At 35.6% G+C, this 22,102-nt stretch overlaps 1 protein-coding gene across 2 annotated transcripts in view; it reads right to left on the reverse strand.

The window, feature by feature from the left end:
* The window catches only part of Tinag (tubulointerstitial nephritis antigen), a 79,794-nt gene that overhangs the window by 40,130 nt on the left and 17,562 nt on the right, over positions 1–22,102 (reverse strand). For both annotated transcript variants that reach the window (XM_040740216.1, XM_005073716.4), the window contains exons 4-9: positions 19,280–19,394; positions 12,471–12,594; positions 9,149–9,299; positions 5,609–5,789; positions 3,832–3,877; positions 1,021–1,144 (exon numbers count right to left, since the gene is read on the reverse strand). In XM_040740216.1, the coding sequence (XP_040596150.1) occupies positions 1,021–1,144; positions 3,832–3,877; positions 5,609–5,789; positions 9,149–9,299; positions 12,471–12,594; positions 19,280–19,394 (741 nt within the window). The remainder of the gene's footprint in view (positions 1–1,020; positions 1,145–3,831; positions 3,878–5,608; positions 5,790–9,148; positions 9,300–12,470; positions 12,595–19,279; positions 19,395–22,102) is intronic.

A 22,102-nucleotide genomic window follows, 5' to 3' on the forward strand; every position in this document is an offset into this window, starting at 1 on the left:
CCAACTTGCCACAAATTAGAATCACCTTGAGCAGGAAGCCTCAACTGAAGAATTATCCTAATTGCCTATTGAGAAGAAAAACCTTCCAAGTGAAGGAAGCAGCCCTGATTTCAAAAAAGATATCATAACAAAAGGAAGACTATCATCTTTTGTCTTTTCTCTGCCTGTCCAGCCCACCTGATGGCTGTAGAGTTGATTTATTCTGTTACTGCTGCTAGCCCATTGCATTACTGATATCTGAACCAGCATCTAGGTTTGATCACTGATTGAGAGCCAGCTCTCTATAAACCTTCCAAATTTTAGGGGCCAGACTGGGACTGTTGAAGCACTCAGCCTTGTGGACTGAATAACTACTGGATTCTTATTCTCTCTGAGACAAGACAGCCACTGTGGGTATATTTCAAGTTCTGAGGTGCCCAGAATCAAGGACCAGGGAACTACTGGGTTGTCAGCCTATCAGGTGCAAGAAAACTGTAGTTATTATCTTTACATAAGTCAAGTGAATACAGTATTACATGTCTGTCCTATCTGTTACTATCTGTTATGTTACTCTAAGATCTATGACTGCTGAAGTGTATGTGTAAGGGTGGTAATAAAGATTTACTGTGAGGTCACAGCTAAGTAAGGAAGTGTACATAGGTTTAGTAGAGAATCAATTGAATATGGGTCAAATGGAATGGATACTTTATTACAACATACAAAGAACTGTTTGATGCCAAGACAGAGAAGGAAATGTACTGGAATAATAGAAAATGCTAGTCAGGGGGCAAGACATATACATGAAATTAAATTCCTAAATTCAATAATGAAAGGCAAATATAGAATGTACAGATGAAAATGAGTAAGCTAAGGCAACCGAGAGATATCAGATAAGGCTAAAAAAAACGTTATTATTGAATACTCAAGCACAGTCAATCAGTCATTCAATCAATGCTGCATAGCTGTTTCATCTTATTCTTGACTTCATTTTCCAAAACTTAAAATCATCCAAATAATAAAGATGTAAAGTAATTGCCTTACCCAGTTAGTTTGACTGCATGTGTCCGAAGTTTTCTATATTTTTCTGATTCTTCATTTGTGCTGATAACATGCCTGTATATTCCTGTCTTATAGTAGAAGAAGTCTTCGTGGACTTGCATTATGGCTGAAATAAACCCAAATGGATAAACAGTAAAGTTACTAAAATGCGTCTTCAAAATCCCAGAAGTTCTCCCAGAACAATCAACGGTTAAGTTATGAGAAATGGGGTCTAAGAAGAGAGCATACCAAATTTTCTTCTTATCAAGTGGTTACAAACATTTCTTATTCTTTTGAAAAACAATTTCAGCTACTTAGAATATTACTCATGCACACGTTTTACATTTAAAATGCATTTAAACCTTTCTTTGTTGGGTTCTAATAAAAGAAAATCATGTACAAAAGAAGATTCTGACAGGGATTTGTCCTTTCCCCTCTGGAGAACTGAGTCTGTGTTGCACTCTTTGAAAACCAGAGCCTGTACTTCATAAAACCCTCCTTCATTCCTTCTCTTAGATTACTTCTTTCCTGTTTTATGTGATGCTTTGTGGAAGAGCTTGTGCAATTCAGGTTGAAGACTTTAAACTTCCCTCTTGGGAGACATGTCCTGAAGATTTTTTTAATTGGGACTAGATATGAATATCATGGTAGCTAAGAACAAAGCTTGCCTATCTTAGCTCAGCATGTGTTTTAAATAAAGTCAGAATGAAGGTCACTGGCATTTGCAGTGAAATTCATTCTGCAAAGGGAAACGTGGCTTCTCACATACTGATTTTAGCTTCGTTCTCTAGCATTCAGGGCCTTTGGAGGGCTGTGTCATTGGAAGTTGAGTCTCCTTTACCCACTATAAAACACACTGTTTTAGATTATACCCTATGTAAATTTCTTCTGTCTGTAGGGTTTAGAGAAATGCTCACAGTGTTATTTGTTGAAGGTTCAATCCATTTGACTTTTTTGTTGTCCCAAGGCAGAATGAAATGCTATAAGTTAAACCAGGTCCTGCAAGCAGGAAATCAAACTGCATCTACAGCAGGAACCAAATAGCATTCTTTTCATTCACAAAAATGTGAAGACATCCCCAGTGATATTCCTCTCTATATAACCACTGACTCATTTAACTCTTACCACTCAGCTCTGTTTTAAGTACCATGAACAAAATATATTACGCCTGCCATACAACACTGCCAACTAAAGCAAAGGGTAAAAAGCCAACACGAGTAAACCAAGGGTCCCGTTCCTTCAGTTTCTGCATTAAACCAAAGCAGATGAATTTACAAGTCTGTGAGTGTGTAAGAACCTGCTGTGCACTCTGAGACCGGGAGAGCTGCACACAGTCAACCTTTGCACAGGACAAAAGACAGAAGCCTGATACATGCTTTATCTCGACTCTGGCTAAGGCTGGCAGGACATATTTTCTCAACAATTCCAGAGTGAGAATTCACTGATTTGATTGTTTATTATGTGCCTTGAAATTGTTCTATTTCAAATTTATAATGTGGAAATTCACAAAAAATATGGCCACAAATAAACCTCAATTTTCCAATGACATTCAAAAAATCAAGACCCAATTTTGTTTGATTGAGAGCAGAGGTTGGGGGGTAGTATTACAACAATCTGGAAATTCAGAATGGTTTAAGCCAAATTTACTACATAATGAACTGCCAAAACCATTAAAAAGGAAAATGTCCAAGTGGGGGTTATGAGTTTGGCTTTAATTAAAATTTCTTCTGTCTTTCATATTTGTTTCACAGACAGAGCATACAGTAAAATTACACACAAATTCTCAGTTATAACAGCCAACAAATTTCACATGTTTAAGAAGCAAACAGCCTAACCTATTGGTTTCATAGTTAATGTAAGGTTCTAATGTTTTTTTAATTAAATTTAGGGAATGTTTAATATAATCTTTGATTTTTTAATAAACAATTTTGACACAAATATTAAAAAATATGATTCTTACTATTTCAATACTAAGGGAAAAAACTAACCAACAATTCCTCAAATATATAGCAAGTGTTTTTAATTTATGTCCTACTATATTGATGTTTTACTCAGGCCCTTTGTGTTCACTACTTGAATTTCCATTTCACACCTCATTGAATTTGTTTTCCTATGCATTTTAGGGAAAATGTTATACAGAAAATACATTCTGTGAACTTATCTTTATCAACATTATTGGTATAATGCAGATTCCAATAAAGAAATAGGATGAGCTATACTTTAAAGTCAAAATCTATACCTGATATACTACTGTATAATCATACTATTTAATAATATTTTACTACCAATAACAAATTTACGAAGTAGGTCAAATTATAAAAATGTTTTTTTGTAAAACACAAAAGTCATCCTAGTTTGTTTGATTTTCCTTGACCTAATGTAAAAAAGAAACTATCTACTTTGTTTCTAGTAATGCTCACTGGTTTTGTCAATGTATTCCTAAAGCCACCTAAAATGAAATTAAATATCTAACCTTATATGGGATTCTTACATGTCACCTAGTGGGTAATGTAAGCTCTATTAGTCAATGGAAGTCATGTGTACCTGTCAGGTAGTCCATAATAACTCTGAAAAGACTCAGTCAGCTTTTCTTAAATGTGCTGTTAGTGTTTAAAAGTTCAACTAATAAACAAGTTTATCTCCTTAAAGTAAAATGGAAGCTCATGGTACTCTTTGGTGAGCCAATCGTCTGCAACTGCACAGGCTTGAAGTGACTAAGATTTTCTTTTTCATTACAAGCCTTTGATGTCACATCATGTAATGGTGTTTACTACAGGAATTCATAACTGAAAATGACATTTTGTCTGCTCTTACCTTGAACTGGTCCATTTTTTATAATTTCTCTCATAATTTCAGTTTCCTGTAATGAAAAGTATCAATGAGCATTAATAAGAAATACTAAAATTAGTGTCTGGTGTATATCATGAACAGTAGTACAATTCATTTAGGGATTACATAATCCTCAGTGACTTGACAACTTGCAGTACACTGTAGTCTTACTTTGAAATGATCGTGTGTACTATAATGCATTGAGGAACTTGCTAAAGCCAGGATCAATGCCATTTGCTTTATTGACTTTTATTACAATAATTTTGGAGTGAAGAAAATTGAGAAATTTTATGGTGATAAAGAAAAATAGTAAAGATAAATTAGGTTAAGCTAGTGAATATTCACATTGCCTCTGATCTTTTGATCACAAGAGCAGCTAGCTGTTCCAAACACCTGATGAGTGAGGTTCTACAACAACTTCAATAAATACTGCTATTTTGCAGTTCATCCACCCATCATTCATCCACCCACCCATCCATCCACCCACCCATCCACACACACATACATACATATATACATACATACATACATTATTCTATGCACATTTAGCACAAAGTATGTATTACAAACTCTGATAGAAACAAATGTTGATGCTTCATCATTCTTAAGATAATTGCAATGTAACAGATTATTTCAGAATCATAATAATATGTTCTATTATAGGGACAAGAATAAAGGACCATTGATTAAAAACAGAAAACAACTATATAACAACAACTTAATAAAAAATATACATCCTTTTACTCTTTCATTATGACTTTAACTCTTACATCAATTCATTCTTGATAAGTAATTATATGCTTGGCCTGTAATCTCCTGAAGATAGTATCCTTCAATAAATCCAGGTTAATATTAAGACAATAATTCCACTTGGAAGTCAAAGAAAACATCAGGAAGTTTTGCAGTAGGTCTTGACCCTTAAGTGAAGTTTCCTCAGGTGAAAAGGTGAATACCCATTTGAAGAGGAGAAATTATTTTCTATGTCAGTAAAAGAGATTAAGAAGGCATGATCTATGAAGGCTATAGAAAATGATCTCATTTATTAAGAGCATTATGGGTGAGTAGAGCTTTAAATACTGGCAGGTCATTAACTTACTTAAGCTGTAGGTCAAACATGCACAAGAGGTCAGTAAGCCAGGATAAAAATGTTGGATTATAATTTGGAGAGAACTAGTGGTGACCAAAGGTTCGTATATTTCTTAAATGAATCCACGTAACCCTGATGAGATTGGACTAAAATTGAGTTAGTGTTAAGCATCACAATCTGGAGTCCAATGGGACCTTATATTATGAACTAAAGCACAAGATGAATAGAATGAACCATTGCCACCAAAACGTAGTGGCTTAACTGTGAATTGTCAGTTTCATTCACATACATACTTTATATATCACAATTCAAGCCAATCCCTTACATTTTTGCTATAAAAATTACATTGTGTTATAACATATCAAAATGCAATGGATGTTAATAAATACTTTAAGAATACCAAGAACTGTATGTGAATAGATCAGGGATACTTAGTGGTTATTTCAGAGATTCAGGCATTTGCCTCCAAGCCTGAGGACCTGAGGACCTCGAGGATCCACATGATGGAAAGAGAGAATCAGTTCCTGCCAAGTTGTAAAAATAGAAAAGTATATCTGCAAACATAATATTTATTAGTATATAATAATTTTAAATTATTTATAAATAGTTTGAACAACAGCAGAGCTATATAGTTTGAGAATGGCATCCTTGTTAGTTCCCAATGTATAAACTTACATTGGAAGAGACTCTGTATGGGGGAGAACACTGGTAGATTCTGTTGGATTTCTCAAAGCTGTTGGGACATGGCTTTGTGGCATGCCGTTTTCCCCGCCCATCTGATCTGCTTGCCATAGCACAAATATTATTGGTACTGTTTTGGTCCTTGAAAAGTGGGTAGCATGCATGAGATACCAGTCTAAGAGGAATAAGAACAAAGAGGAGAGTATTTTTGGAAAATATTATAGTATTATTTCTACAGTCAAATTTACTGTACTGAACATTTGTCGATTTTGCTGTTTATTTGCCTGCGTAACTCTAGACTGTCAAACAATTACATAACACAGCATCTTAATGATACTATAATCTTGCCCCTTTTTACTATTTCATTATTATTTCTAGCTCATACTTCAATCCATTTGTGGAAAAATTATACAGTTGGCATGTAATTTCCTGAAGATGAAAAGTATCCTATAATAAATCCAGGTCAGCCTGAAAACATTTATTTGATTATTTGCTGGTGGTATAGTCTGAAGACTTCATTTTAGAATTAAGATAGATTTTTTTATTTTGTTGACATTTCTATTATGCTATCTTTTTTCTTAAGATTTCATTGAATATGTGTCTAAGTCATGATAGTATGGGGAAACACTGTGAAGTACATGTAATATTGAAATTTATAGAGTAAAAAGTTCTATGTTGCATATTATACAAACATTAAACTATTATTGATAAATTTTGAAACTAAACACACAAGTAAGTTATTTGGCTCCAAAGAATTTGACTCTAAATTTAATATTACCTCAATTAATAGAGGTGTGGATAGCATAGAAATAAAACCATGTAGTTAGTAATATAAATAATGCAAAACTAAAATGACCATACCCCTAGACAAGGAACTATCAGCAACTAATGACTGCTAAGAGAGAAGCATTAGCCTCTCCAAGGGATGAGCCCTCTTTTGTTTTAAATTTACATTAATATAATTTTTCTTTAAAAATTTTATTTTTCATTTTACATACCAACCCCAGTTCCCCGTCCCTTTCCTTTTCCCACCCACAACCTCCCCCATTCACAGCCTCAATATATTTCTAAGAGGGCATAAGGCCCTCCTTTGAAGTTAACAATTTTTATTTAAATTAGAAACAAGCTAATTGAACAGGTAAATCCCAGCTCCCAATCCCTCCCTTCCTCCCCCACCCCTACCAACCCTACCAGCCCAATGCCCCCTCCAATCCCCAGGGAGGGTGAGGCCTTCCATAGAGTTTCTTCAAAGTCTGTCATATGGGATGAGCCCTCTTATTTGATATCCGACACAATGTGGTCAGCCCTGAAACTGCATACAAACAACATAAAAGTACTCAACAGATTGTATTATATATATATGATCCCAGCAAAATTATAAATTTGGGAGTAGGGGCTAGAGGAAGGAAAGGGAATAGAGGAAGTGATATAATTATGTTTCAATTAGAAATGTATTCATTTTTAAAACATATTAAATTCTCTAAATCTTAGTTAATGATAACTGAACTTTCACCTCAACATAATGAGGTTTAAGAGAGGTCATGGGAATAAGTCCCTTATGAATGGGATTATTCTCCTCATGAAAAGAAGAGACTATTTTTCCATTTCAAGGGGATACTGTGAGAAAGTAGACACTTGCCAACCAAGAAGAGATCACTTTCTGATGCACAGAATCAGACAGCATGTTTTTGCTGATTTTGCAAACTGCAGGATAAAATGCATATTGTCTAAGGCATTTTCTTGTAGGCTAAGCAGATAAACACAATGAGATTTAGTTGGGTTGCAATGTCAATTTATGCACATAATACTTAATATACAAATGCTTTATTTGTATATGTGAGGTAAGCATGCACACCTGTGTGCAGGTGCTTGTGTCCTTAATTACTGAGGACAGAGACTGAACTTGGTTTCTTTGACTTTCACTCTCCTCTTTTTTAGATAGAGTTTCTCTCTCTCTCTGAATCTAGAGTTTATCAATGGACTAGTCTGTCTGGCCAGTGAGTCCCTGGGATATTACTGTTTCTGACTCCCACTACTTATATCACAGGCTTATGATACCATAACAGACCTTTCATCCAGGTTATAGTGGTTACACAGCCAGCACTACCCAATGAGCCATATATACAATATAATACAAATACTACTGATAATATGATGATGACAATTTTTTTGTTTCATACCTGAGTACTAGATTTACACAATTTCTACCACTTCTTCTCCTGCCTCCAACTCCTACAATTCCCCCTTTTCCACTTCCTCTTAAATTCATGACCTCTTGTCTCTTGTTCATTAATTAATGTTATAACATATAAATCATATATATACATATATATGCTATCTCATAATCTCATAGTAGACATCCTGGTCCTCTGTTTCTTAATCTCTCTGTCCCCTCTTCTATGATTCACCCTAGGACCTAGGTATAAGGGTTGCAACTTTCATTTTATCATAGGACCAAGCAAAAGTTAACCAAACTGGAAGATATCAAATTAGGCAACTTCAATTCACAACAACTTAGATGAAATATACAAAAGAAATCAAGGTTTAGCTTCCATTAATACCTGTCATGCCTCTCACTTATGTCTGGCTTTGGTCAGATGCCATAAAATAGCAGGCACATCAGTCTTACATGGTAAAGAACAAATTAATCACAATTTATAACACTGTCTATCAGCTAGAGTTCCTTTTGTTCTTTAATAACTTTGTTGTGCACTAGACATAAGATGCTATATAGATATCAAACTACATCAGAGTAAAAAAATGCCACTTGTCATTTTCCAACCAATAGAATAGAAACTAATGGGTCATGAAAACTCTAAATTGCTCATTTATTTTTTTCTTGTGTTTAATCTGATTTTTTCTGGAATTCTATATTCCTCAATCTGGATAACCAAATGGAATGACAGATTTGTCAGTGACATTGACCAATGTTACTCCCTCTGTGAAGACCCAATTAAACTATTTGGCTCAGAGCAACAGGAACAAATATTTCTTTGAGTCTTTATACTAATTTAGCTGGAATTGTGTACCTTTTTCCAACACTATTTCCAGTGACTGATAATGTTAGCAGAAGCCAAGCACAATATATATTTAAATGTGGCATTTACTTATGGTCATATGGATATGGCATGTATTTTAGAGTTTCTTTTTGTAAAAAATAAAATTTTGAAACCAGTAATTTCTATATTCTCATTTAAAAAAGAAAACACTCTAGTATATTGGGAGCCCATTCCCCATAGAAAGATACTCTCTCAGCCTAGACACATGGAGGAGGGCCTAGGTCCTGACCCAAATGATATGGCAGACTTTGATGATCCCCCATAGAAGGCCTTGTCCTTTCTATGGAGCAGAAGAGGGATGGGATGGGGGTCGGTGGGGTGGGGCATGGGAGAATGGGAGAGAAAGGAAAGTAGGATTGATATATAAAATAAAATTGTTTCTAGTTTAAAATTTAAAAAGGAGAAAAAAAAACAAGCAAAAAGAAAGAAAAGCACTCTTAAGCATCCTAGAAACACACGTTGAGCAGGTATTTACCCACGTTTTCTCAGGAACCACCAAGCCCTATCAATGCTTCCACTGTTGCATCCATGGCGGTTCTTGGCACAGCAAGAGATCAAATTCTGAGGGGAGAGATTCGCTGTGTATCGACCCCTGGACTGGATTGCTATTCTGTCGGCTGCCACGCCTGTTTCAAACAAAACACTCATTAATAATCAAATAATGTGATGTCTTCTCTCTAATACATTTTTTATTTGAACCCTCAACTGCTTTTCAAAATTGGTATTCCTCCAGTAACTCACTGCTTAAAGGCTTTTCTAGTTGTGTATTCATGTATAGTCTATATGTATTTGAAACCTCTTTTCATTAAGAAGCCTGTCAAGTGACCGATTTTTCTAAGAGAAAGAGATTTATGTACCTGAACTGTTTAATTTGTGCATCTGGAACAGCATCTTCCCTAGAATTGCAAGTAAATCTATGTTATATGTGAATGAAAATCAAGAAAATTCATCACAGAAATATTAACTATAAATTAATCCATTTTAATTAATCCATTAATATAAAGTAACTTTATACACCAAAGTAAACAAAATCTCTAATTTTTACATTGGCATTTGATGTAACAGGCATGAGGCGATACTCCTTTTAATTTAGGCTACTATAAATCTATATTACACTATAGCATATTTTTATATTCATAATGTGATTGAAAATAATCATATTTTAGTAGTCATGCTGTTAATAAACATATAGATATACACATTATATATATACATATGTATATATACATGTGCAAATAGGTATTGCTATAACTATTATTACTATAATACTCTTAGAATTCATTAGCTGCATATCATATTTGTTTGAATGGTAAATCTCCCCAACAGTCTCCAGCATTTGAAAATTTATTTCCCAGTTGGTTACACCATTAGGGTAAATTTAGAAAATTTGGTCTTGCTGGAGGAAATGTCTCACTATGTTTGGGCTTTTTTCTGTTTTTGTTTTGTTTTGTTTTGTTTTGTTGGAATGCCATGACACTTAATACCATGCATGCTGTTTTAAAATTTTAAATGAAAAATAAATATATGTTAACTGGTGAAGAATAGAAAAGCAAAGAGAGGACATATCTCTGCCCTCATTGAATAATGAGAAATGAAACAATGGTAACAGAAATCAACTTATGTCTTCAGTGTAGCCACACCTCCATAATAAACAAATGTAAAAGGAGAAGAAAAAAAATAGGGTGAGGACCGTTTCAATAGGAAACTCTCAGATGTTAGAAACCTACCATCATTTCCGGTTCATGCTGCATCACAGGCAAATTCCAAGTCACTGTTTTATGCATTTATGGCAGAAAACTCAAAGTCTTTCTTTTATACCTTCTCTTTTCTCAGAAGAACTTACTTTTTGTTTGATTTCTCAAAAGCTTCACAGGAATCCCTCAAGGTTTCAATTTGGAGATTTTTCCTAAAATAATTCATTTAAAGTAATTCATGTAGACATGTGTCTGTGTGTTTTTTACACACCTGAGATTTATTATTCTGTCATGTTTAGATGTGTTTGTTAATAGCTTCCCCTTCAACCTCAACTCCGTTCATTTTTCAGCAGGATACACTTTTTAGGATAAAATGACAGTATCTTGCTACCTTTGATATTCTCAAGAGAATGAATCTTTATTTTATAGCGGAGAATAGAAGTTCTTTGATATATTAATATTAGTTTCTGTCATTCAGGATCAAATATATTTTTAAGTGTTCATATATTATTTCATTGAGAATATTCTTATAATGAAGGAAAACAGTAGTGATGGAGGTGGAAGCTTGAAGCTCCAAATGATTCCTGATACTTCTTGTCTTTGTGAGTTATTTCACTTACATGGGCTTCCTTCATAAGATGGGAAAATTTCCTGAGACTGCATTGAGACAGTCTGTGGGACCATACACTGGGAACACCAATATACACATTCTCTAGAGCTGCCCAAGCAAGATTCTGTGCTTCTTACTGGTAAGAACATAATTAAATGTATTCAGAAATACAAATGTATACAAAATTACATTTAATCTACTGGTCTACCCTAAATTTAAAGAATTTGCATAGTTTAGGTGATGTTTACCACATAAGCACAAATTAGTGTTTTAGTTGGTTAAGTCTTATTCAGCTGTCTGAAACAGTGCTCAAATGAGTCATGGATTTCTAACTCATTAAGGGAAACAAAGGAAAGGCAACATCTGTACTGATAAGGTGGGCAGCAGTACAGAATAAAAATATATAACTACCACTCAAGTGAGTTATCCCAAGACTAGGGCTATGCCAGAGCATTGCTGGAGTAATCCGGTTAATACTAAGAATTAAAGGGACACAGTGATCAGTAGTTTCCTGTCCCAGAGAATGTCACTGCCTAAGCTGGCCTCCCCAACATCTTAGGCACTCATCTCACAACGCTTGCAGCTTTTTAGTCAGCTTCCAGATGCTCTATTAGGACTCCATTAAAGCACCAGGCATAGCTTTATGGAGATGTTAATATCCAGACATTGTCACAGTAGGTCTTGTTTAACTGTGGCAGGTCTTAGGGGGTAATTTCGGATCAAATCTTGGGATCAACCTAAGTATCTTATTTATTGACCTTAGGAACTGCATAAAATTTGCTTTTTGGGGGGTGTTTCTTGCAGGTTCAAGTGGACATTAACATTATTTTGTAAATTAATCTTATTAAAAGATGCTACATGGATGGGCAATGGTAGCACAAGCCTTTAATCCCAGCACTTGGGAAGCAGCGGCAGGGAGATCTCTGAGTTCAAGACCAGCTTGGTCTATAAGAGCTAATTCCTGTACAGGCTCTAAAGCCACAGAGAAACCCTATATAGAAAAACCAAAAAAAAATTTAAAAGATATTATATCCACCTTAAACTTAAATCTTAAATTTAAAATTGATTTTGTATAAAATGAGAGGGAAATCTTTAATCTTCTCGACTATTTCTAGAATTGTACTTTGCTTCAAAGTAGTTTGATAACTATAGTTTTGTAAATATTATAAGAAGAAATAATTTAAAGATTTTGTGAGCTTATATGCAAATATTAGAATTCTGGATGATGTTGTGGTGAAAAAGAATAAAAATTCTTTAGCTCATCCAAACTCAAAATCAAATGAATTCTGCTTCTTTATTCACTGACTTTATATACACTAGGCACTAATATCCATGCTTTAGATAAAAATTTATAACCTCCAGGGTTCTTTCTTTGGCTGGAGTATTTTAACTGAACATTTGTTATTATTTACATTTTCTAAGTTTGTAAACTGCTCTACCATGCTCTAAAGACAAAAGAAGGTACGGGGCAGTAACTGAAGTAACGTCATTACTTGCGGTGGAAAAAGCCCAGGATGCGGCACAGTTCTTTTGATCCAATGGACCGTGAGTCCATCCAGGCCACTTATAAGAAGAAATGAAAACCTCAGGAAGATCAGCTCTGGCAGGAAAAGATGCCTAAGGGAAAGAAAGACAGATTTATTAAATGACCTCAAGCATGTCCCCATTGTCACCATAAGATGAATGCATCCCTCTTGCAATGTTCACAATGATTTTAAATTATCTTATGAACCTGGGTTTCTGAGGGATTTAAACTCTACCCTGTTTTTAAAGGCCATTGTATGCTGAGAATCACAGCAGGGATTGGATGCTTTTTCAGGTTACCATGCCGTGCAGGGCCCTTTCTACTAGTACACCTGCCATCGTGAATCATAATTTGTTCACTCACATGAAATCACATATGAGATTATGAACATTAGCCCTCATAAAGAAGGTTTACTTCTATATCTTTCTTCCTTTTGAGAGTATATGTGACTATCAGGTGAGAGAATTTCAAACAAAAGTCATTTAGGGCAATTGTATATTAACAAAGGAAATATTCAATCTTGCATGATTATGAGAAATAAAATCAATTAATTTGTTCATATTATTAAAATTCTTAAAGATTAAAGAGGACTTTAAAATTTGTATAATACTAAAGGTATAATTCCATGATGTCATAAAAACCCACATTAAATTACTAACAGGGTCAATTCTATTATCTCAACCTATCTAAGCGACATAAGAGGAAATATTTGCATCCATTTTCAATAAATGAGGTAGCTGATTTATAAACGCTAATGGATATGCTAAAGACTCAGTTAAATAAGTTTTTTTCTCAGACTAGACCCTTGGCTTAGAGTTTTGTTGACATCATGCTCCATTATTGTCATTTCTATGAGAAATACATGAACTCAGCACCTTGTATCAGAAGTTAAATGTCTGTAAATGATAAAAGTTCATTGACTTAATGGTCTTATGATTTGTGCTAGTGATGCTACTGCTCTGACATCTTACAAAAAATTACTTCTGACAATAACAAAATAGACTCATAGTCTAAAGTAAGTAAAATATAAAATGTACCTGTCTCTATGAAAAAACGCATCCGTTCAAAATAACTTACAAATTAGAGCATTGATGAGAGAATTAACTTTAGACTTAGAGAAATATTACTGTCCAATAAAAGAGTAAGAAATCCTGAGTCTGTTCCAAAAAGTATTGCTACTTAGACGAAAGAGTGAAAGACATAGAGCTGGTTACCACAAGTGGCTAAATTACACGGATCAGTCTCCCAGGGATCTCGAATACCAATGCTGCTATACGGCTCAAATGGCAGAGCAACAGAGTTGGAGCAGCATAAGCTGAGAGGAATCACTGAGGAGACGTAGATTCAACCTCAAAGTTGTCCTTCTAAATGGGAAACTGAAGCGTGACTTACACACCATCTATGCTTTCCTTTATCGCTCTGATCAGTTTATCAGCATTCATTTAAGCATTTATCACAATAAAGTGCCTCAGCTATCCAGAAAACTTGAGTGTCTGAATGTCAATTGGTATTTTATGATTTTAAAACACAAATTTAAGAGTAGGGTAAGGATGCATGCCTTTTCCCCTGTTCAAGCAATTAAGATCTATGATTTCTAATACATTTCAGCAGGATTTAGAGAGGTAGAATGTGGCTTTCACAGTGGGAGATAATCAGACTGTTTTGCATATGGAAGACAGTCTGATAAAAATAAAAGAAAATGTGTGTGTGTGTGTGAGAGAGAGAGACAGACAGACAGACAGACAGATAGATTTAATCTCTTAAATATATTATTTCCCATCAGAGCCCCTGAACCTAGCGACTGTGCACCAGGGAACACATCACAATGGTCCAGCCCATCCAGAGATTGCCAGCTTCGTAGTCCTGCCTCCACCCTGGGAGGAGGTAAGCATGGGCCTTTTTCCAGTCCACCTTCCAATGCCCTGCTCAGAGCCTCCTGAGGCTTGGAACCAGCACACAGGGGAACCCATCTCGGCACAACAGCTCATCCAGGGTCTGCCAATGTCCCTGTACTAGTTCTGCCTCCACCTATGGGAAGAGGATAACCATCAGAGTATTAGACCTGCTTGCACCCACCGAAAGGGAAACTTGGACCCACACCCACCAAGAGAGAAAGAGACTCTACCGGCACTCTCTAGAAAAAGGGATGGGAAGACGACAATATAAAAACACATTCAACAATGGAAAACTCAGTATGGTACCACCAGGGTCTAGGGACTCTACCCCAGCAATACCTGAATAACCCAATGCAGATGAAGCAAAAGACAATGACCCTAAAAACAATTTCATGAAAATGATAGAGACCCTCAAAGAGGATATGAGAAAAATCCATTAAAGAAATGAATGAAAAACAATACAATAAATCAACAAATCTCTTAAAGAAAGGCAAGTAAAAACAATTAAAAGAGGAAGGAATCAGTTCAAGACCTGAAAACTGAAATAGAGACAATAAAGAAAACACAAAATGAGGGAATGCTGGAAATAGAAAAGCTGGGTTAATGATCAGGAACTACAGAAGCAAGCATAACCAATAGAATACAAGAGATGGAAGATAGAATCCCAGGTGTTGAAGATACACTAGGAGAAATAGATTCATCAGCCAAAGAAAATCTTAAGTCCAACAAATCTCTAGCACAAAATAACCAAGAAATGTGGGACACTGTGAAAAGACCAAACTTAAGAATACTAGATATAGAAGAAGGTAAAGAAACCTACCTCAAAGGTGAAGAAAACATATTCAACAAAATCATAGAAGAAAACTTCACCAACCTAAAGAAAAACATGCCAATGAAAGTACAAGAAGCTTACAGCACACCAAATAGAATATACTTCTGCTCCTTCCAGTAGTCTTGTTTTAAAATTTTAGCTGAAGTCAGTATTTCTTTAAATTATATTGTGCAGAACCTAAAACTTGACTACTAACCAAAAACTTATCTATTCTTGTGAATTTAGGAAATGCTAGAATAAAAAGCTGATGAAAAAACCCAATGTTCTATGTTTTCTTATGAGTAGTATGAAACTTCAGATGATAGATATGATGTGCTGTTTATCCCAATGTACCTGGCAACTGAGTTACAGGTCTATTAGCTGTCAGCTACCCCAGGAAGCCTAGTTGCAGAGTACAGGCCAGCTCCCCCTCAACCTCCATTTGTCTCCCTCTACTTCTGCTCAATGCTTTGCATGTGCCCAGACAGTATATTTTTCTTGCATTTTGTCTTCTCTCACTGAATTCACATCCAGATGGTCATCCCCCAAATCCCAAAATTGCATTTCTAACCCCACACTGTTGACATATTTCTATTCTTCATTGTTATGAATTCCAACCCATGCAAATGTGATTAAAGCAGTTTCTGAATTAATGTTTAATATAATATTTTATTAAAACTTTGAGAATTTCACACCATGTATTTTAGATAATATCCAACCCCCACTCCTCCTGCTAACTCTTCCTAGATCCACTTTCCACTCACACTCCTTCACAACTCCTTGTCATCTTTTTTTGTATAACCCACAAAGTTCAATTTATAATGCCCATATTCATGAGTATAGGGTGATCTACTGTAGCAAAGTCAACTAGCTAGTGGAAATAGCTGAAGAAAACTGAGTCTTGCTTCTTTAGAAGTCTTCAACTGCCAATATCTCTTCAGTTAAGGGTGGGAGCTCATGAGCTCTTCTCCTCTTCAAGCTAGAATATTAACTAGCCTGATCTTGTACAGGTCTTATGCAGGCAAGCTCAGCTGCTATCAGTTCATGAGTGCAACAGAGTTTTAAATTTGTTGTGCAAATACCTGTGTAACACCCATTGATATTCTTCTAATTAAAGTTTAGTAGACAATTACAGATCGATTGTAACTTAAGCCAAAGAATAAAACCTGGATACTAAATATGGAAGAGATGAATTTAGGATAGTCCAACACTCACTTTGCAGAGCAAAGACTTTTGAGTTCCAGTATTCATCTAGGTAATGTGATCAAAGAATGAGAGATATTTGAGGTTGGGGTGCAGTGCATTTTCTTAGCACACCAGGAATGATACAGTGGTTTGGCAACTATAAATATTTAATAACAGACCAATAACCTCACTAAATGTATAATCCTTCCTCTTCAGTATTTAAACCAATAACCCTCTTACATATATAGTTCATTCTGTGCTGAAAACAATTTAAAATGAAGGAAATGTCAGTTAGTCAGAAGTACAATTTCATAAATTGTTTGTATTGTACTTTGGGTCAGTTTGGTATCATTTATTGGGTATTAATTGTATAGTCATGAGGCTACATCTTTAGTCTATGTATAGCTGCCAGTTCAACTCAGTTCATGTTGACCTCATTTCCTTTTCTTAAATACTTGCCTTGGTTCCTATTCTTTCCCATTGACTAGTATTGAAGACAATTCTAACACTTAGTAACTTAGCCCTCAAACTACTGTGCCCAAGAAATCATATTCTATTTCCATGCCATATGTCATAATTAGGCAATGAAACTCTTGGTGGGTAGCTGTATTGTCCTTGCTGCTTTCTTGGAATTTTTTAGCAACTAGGAATTCTAAATTCTCCTAGAGGTCTAATCATTAAAATTGTTTTTCATTTATATATCATCACAGAAACTTTTAGGCAAATACCCAAGAACCAATAAATGGTTTAGAGTGAAATGTTCTGTTGTCTACTGTGGTGAGTGACAACTTGAAAAACTCTACAATGTGTTTTTTAGACTATAGTAGATTATCAGAAGGTGAAAAGTTAAAGCTTGAAAAATAAATGCTGGAAACAATCTTGAGGATGAACATATTAATGTTTACACAAATACATTTTGAGCTCACTGTGTCCCACATGAAAGAAAATGCAAGAATAATCATTATAACAGAGTATTTTATTACACAATGCGTGGGGCAAAGAGAAAATACAAAAACCTCAAAAAAAAAACAGCACTTTTTTCAGTTGAGCAAAAAGTTGAGTCACTAAAAAACATAAAATGAGCCATACTGCTAAAGATTTTGTCATAGTAGTTGTAAAAGACCACAAAATATTTTTAAGCTGAGCATCTATGAAAAATAACTCTTTTTAGGAGATTAAACATCTTTTCTACATTAACCGTGCATTGGCTAAAGTTACCTGGACCTACAGACTGCTGCAATGGTGCAACAGACAAAGTTCTGCAATGTAATGAATTCTGAGGCAGCACTTTGCTTGTTCTGCCTCAGTGTGACTTGGGTTCAGTCAGTCTTACTCTGCTTGGCATTAAAGCTCTCAGTGATGGCAATACCTGGAACATCAAGCTGTTGTGGGAATTAGATGAGATGAAACATGAAGGTGTTCGCATGCTTGGCACATGACGCTCAATAAACATCAGTTGGTATCATTTTCTCTGATACTAGTTATGATCTAGCAATGCTGGCATCTAAATTGGAACTTAAATGGGGTGATCATATGCCTGGAAAACAAGCTTGGGCTGGGTGTTTAACAGACATTAATCTACAACTGCTGTAACAGCAGAATGCTGAGAGAATGTGGGCAGTTGAAACCTGGTTCCTTTATTGTAGACCAACAATCTGCACAGCAGTGCCTCTGTAAGCCACTCTGATCTGGACTGTAGTAGCAGGCATCAGAGAAATAGTTCAGCTTGAAAGTGGGTGTGCCTAGGAAATACTATACACTAAGAGGCAAAGGTCTGTGGTCCCCTGGAATGATAGAAGCTTCTGTATGTAAGACAAAAGACTATCTGTGCAATAGCAGGAAGCATAAGATACCAAGTAACACAATTTCACAAACACATGTACCAGGTCTCCAGCCAAAATTCAAATATATTATTTAAGGCAATTTGAGGACTTTTGAACATAATTATTTTCTAATCATCATGGAATGCATGCCTAAGATTACCAGCATTTACTTTAACCTCATGTGATAAAGAATAATTTAAAAGGGATAACCCAAGTTTTGATGAATTCACAAAACATTTAATTTTAAAATAAAAGTAGGGCCAGACATGAGGTCACATGTCTGCAATCCCAGCACATAGATAATTGTAGCATAGTCACAAGTTTCAAGGTTACCTGGACCTATATAGTAAATTCCATCACGAATTGCCTTATGCAATAGGAAAACATCTTAAAATTACAATGAAAAATGTAAATACAAATAAATTGGTATATTGTGTCATGTAGACTTTTCAATGTGGCAAAACCCCTGGGCTACACTATTTAACAGTGGAAGAATTAGTTTTGGTTCATGTTTTGGGGTTGTTTCAGGCAGTCCTGGGGAGAGAGCAGGCGGAGCCATCAGCTCCCAGTGTTGACCAGAGAGCAAAGGGGAAGCAAGATTGCCCTCACAGCAAGCTTCTAACTTTTTCTCTCCTATTGTACCTGGGCCCTAAGATTATGGGATAACGCCACTTTCTTTTAGAGTTTGTCATTTTTTCTTAATTTATAGTTTCTAAAAGCATGCTCACAAACATACCCTCCTAAGTCAAATTAACTTTACAATCAAGATTTGACATTGAATACATTGAATATTCAACCCTTCAGCAGAAATATGTATATTTCTGTGAAATCATTGACAATTAAACAGAATACCTAGTCATCACTTAAAGCACACATAAGATTTATAAGAATGTAATGGTTGTTACATTTAGGGATTATCTTTTTAATTTATGTGACAAGACGTCTCATTTTCATGGTTCTGAAAAATCAAAACTGCATACTATAGTTCATATTTCTTTAAATGTACACATGAGTTCACCTGTATAAACACGTATATATCCATGAATCAGAAGGAAGCACTTACTGTCATTTCATTCATGCTCAGAAGCATAGGGCTGGGTGGCAAGGTGCCAAGGCGAAATTTGAACCCTTCTTCTAAAGTCATTCCCCAGAACTGGCTGTAATTCTGTGCTGTCCATCTACCTTACAAATGAAACAGAAAATATGTATAGGTTACATGATATCACTCTTATAAATACACATTTACTTCTAGGTCTGAAAACATATAGTATATAGTTATATAGTAACAGGACCTCAAAATATGAGAATTATCAATATAGGGTGGATAGTTCTCATACAGATGTAACATTGATTTTTCTAAAATCAAGTACATGAAACACTAATCTTAGATTTGGCCCATTTCAGTTGTGATTGATATAAGGAGGGTGGAGCCACATAATTATGTATTGAAATCAGGACTACAAGATCTTTATATTCTATTAAAGGATTAAGTATAATAATGCTAATATATGCAGTTTCCTTTAAGTGTATGTAATTGCTCTTTAGAAAGGAATCTGATCCTACAGACAAGAACTTATAGGTTAAAAAGGACAACCTGTGCCTTTAGAATTTATATTTGAAGTTTCTCAGGGAAACAGAAATATGCATGAAAAATTAAAAGTTTGCTATAAATTTTATTTTTTGCAGTATTGGAGAATGAACCTAGGACTGCATTTATAGACAAGTGTCTACTATTGAGTGGTTGCTTGGAAATTATCATCCTACTTTAAAGAGATTAGATCAGCAACTGTTAGTAAGTTAAGTAAGTTAATTTGTACCCAGTGTTAAATCACTGATAGTTACTTGCACAAATATTAAGTCCATTATTTAGAAATTAGCTATTAAAATGCATATTTTTCTAGACTTACTTTTTTACCTTGCATAGGAAAAAAAGGTCTTATTTTCAAAATGTGAGGAAATTTGAAGATAGAATTCTCCAGTATGTGATAGTGGCTGAACACTGGACACCTGAAAGGCTTCTAAACATTGCTCGTCCAAACCATCTACACTGCAGACAAATGCTTTCAGTACTTAAATCTGGTCTATACTTACTCTTGTGTTTATTATTAAAGTTACAAATAATGTGACAGGCACTTTTGAGTGATTAGAAATTCAACAAATTCTCAGCAATACTTTTAAAGCAAAATCTGCAACACCTAAGGAATTTCAAGGTGAAAACTTCTGGATGTATACAGTATACGGTCTGGTTATTTAAAAACAAGCAGAACCCATTGGGCAATATGATTTTCAGGGCAGGGAGTACCCTGTATTAATAGTCTCCAAACAGGTAAGAGACATTCAGGGGTCATTTAACTAAGAACTCAATTTAATGAAAGGAAGGGGCATTTAAAATGTAAGATAGAGGGACTCATCTGGAGTGGTGGATCCAGCCTTTAATACAACCACTCACGAGGTTTTATGAGTGTCTGTCTGGTTTACACAGTGAGTTTTAGGTTAGCCAGGGATGTACCATAAGTACAGTTAGAGAAGATGGTCCAGCTGTGGTTAGGAACATTTGCTTCTCTTGCAAATGACCTAAATTCAGTTCTCAGCACCCATATGGTGGCTCTTAACCTTCTGTGATTCCAGATCCAAAGTATGCAACATTCTTCTTTTACCTCTGCAAGCACCACAGGCCATATGTAGTATGTACACATGCATGCAGCAAGGCAAAACACTCATACACACAAATAAATAAAACCATATAAATAGGTATATCTTACAAACAAAATAAACAAACAACAAAAGAAATAAGGGCAGAGATTTTCTTCCTCTTGCTGGCTGAGAACATGTACTGAGTCTACTTTCCCAGGCACTCCTACAAGGTGCCTGGTATCTTTGAGTTCAGTTCTGGGGAAACAGTATCCTTGAGACCAGGTAAGTACAAGAAAGTCAAGATAAAAAGCCACCAACAGAGGAAATATGAAAAAGAGTTAAGACCTCAGAACTAAGTCTTAGTGGGTTTTTGCCCACAGAGAAGCCAAGGCAATGAGAAATATTCAGTAGCAGTAGAGAGGCACACTCTGCCAGGAAGAGCCATGAGGACTTAGGAGCCTGGCCTATCAGAACTCAAAGAACTGATTGCCTTTGCTGGAAACCCAAATTTCAGGCTAAACTTAACTACTAAAGAGGAAATTGTACAGAAAACCCCAGCAAGCACTAGAAGAGCATGGGGAAATCTAAAATAGAGAGATTTCCAGGACTTATGATGTTCCATTCCTGCCATTACCTGAAGGAGCACATGATCAGACTGCAGGTCCACAGAACCAGACTGAGGGAATAGCTGAGAGCTGTACAAAATGTTTCTGTGGGACTCAGAACAATGGTAGTGGAGGTGTCTCTGACTCTTTTGCCTGTTCTTGGGACCCTTTTCTCCCTACTGGGTTGCCTTGTACAGCCTTGATATGAGCGAATGTGCCTTATCATAGCTTGTTATACCTATTCAGTAGATATCCCTGGAAGACATGCTCTTTCCTGAGGGAAAGTGTGGGAGAGAGGAGGTGTGTGGAGGTGGGGGAATTTAGGGAGGAGAAACTTTTCTCAGGATGTATTACATGAGACAAATAGATAAATAAAAAGACTCAAGAATGAGGAACAAAAAGTCAACTCAGCCTTCCCAAATCCACCACCAAGGAACAGAGGCACATCAGCCCTCAGGCACAACTCCAGAGAAAGGGCCCTAAAGCTGGAACATCTGTACAGCTCATAATCACTCCACCCTCTCTGTTACAACAAGAGCAAGATATCCACTAGGATTCAGGGGAGAATGTGACAGAGCTGAGAGCACTGCATGGCTTTTGGAGCCGACCACTAACAGTTTAGACAGGAGCTAAAGTGTTGTAAGAGC

Source organism: Mesocricetus auratus, unplaced genomic scaffold (genome assembly GCF_017639785.1).
Source record: "Mesocricetus auratus isolate SY011 unplaced genomic scaffold, BCM_Maur_2.0 Super-Scaffold_100691, whole genome shotgun sequence".
Lineage (NCBI taxonomy): Eukaryota > Metazoa > Chordata > Mammalia > Rodentia > Cricetidae > Mesocricetus > Mesocricetus auratus.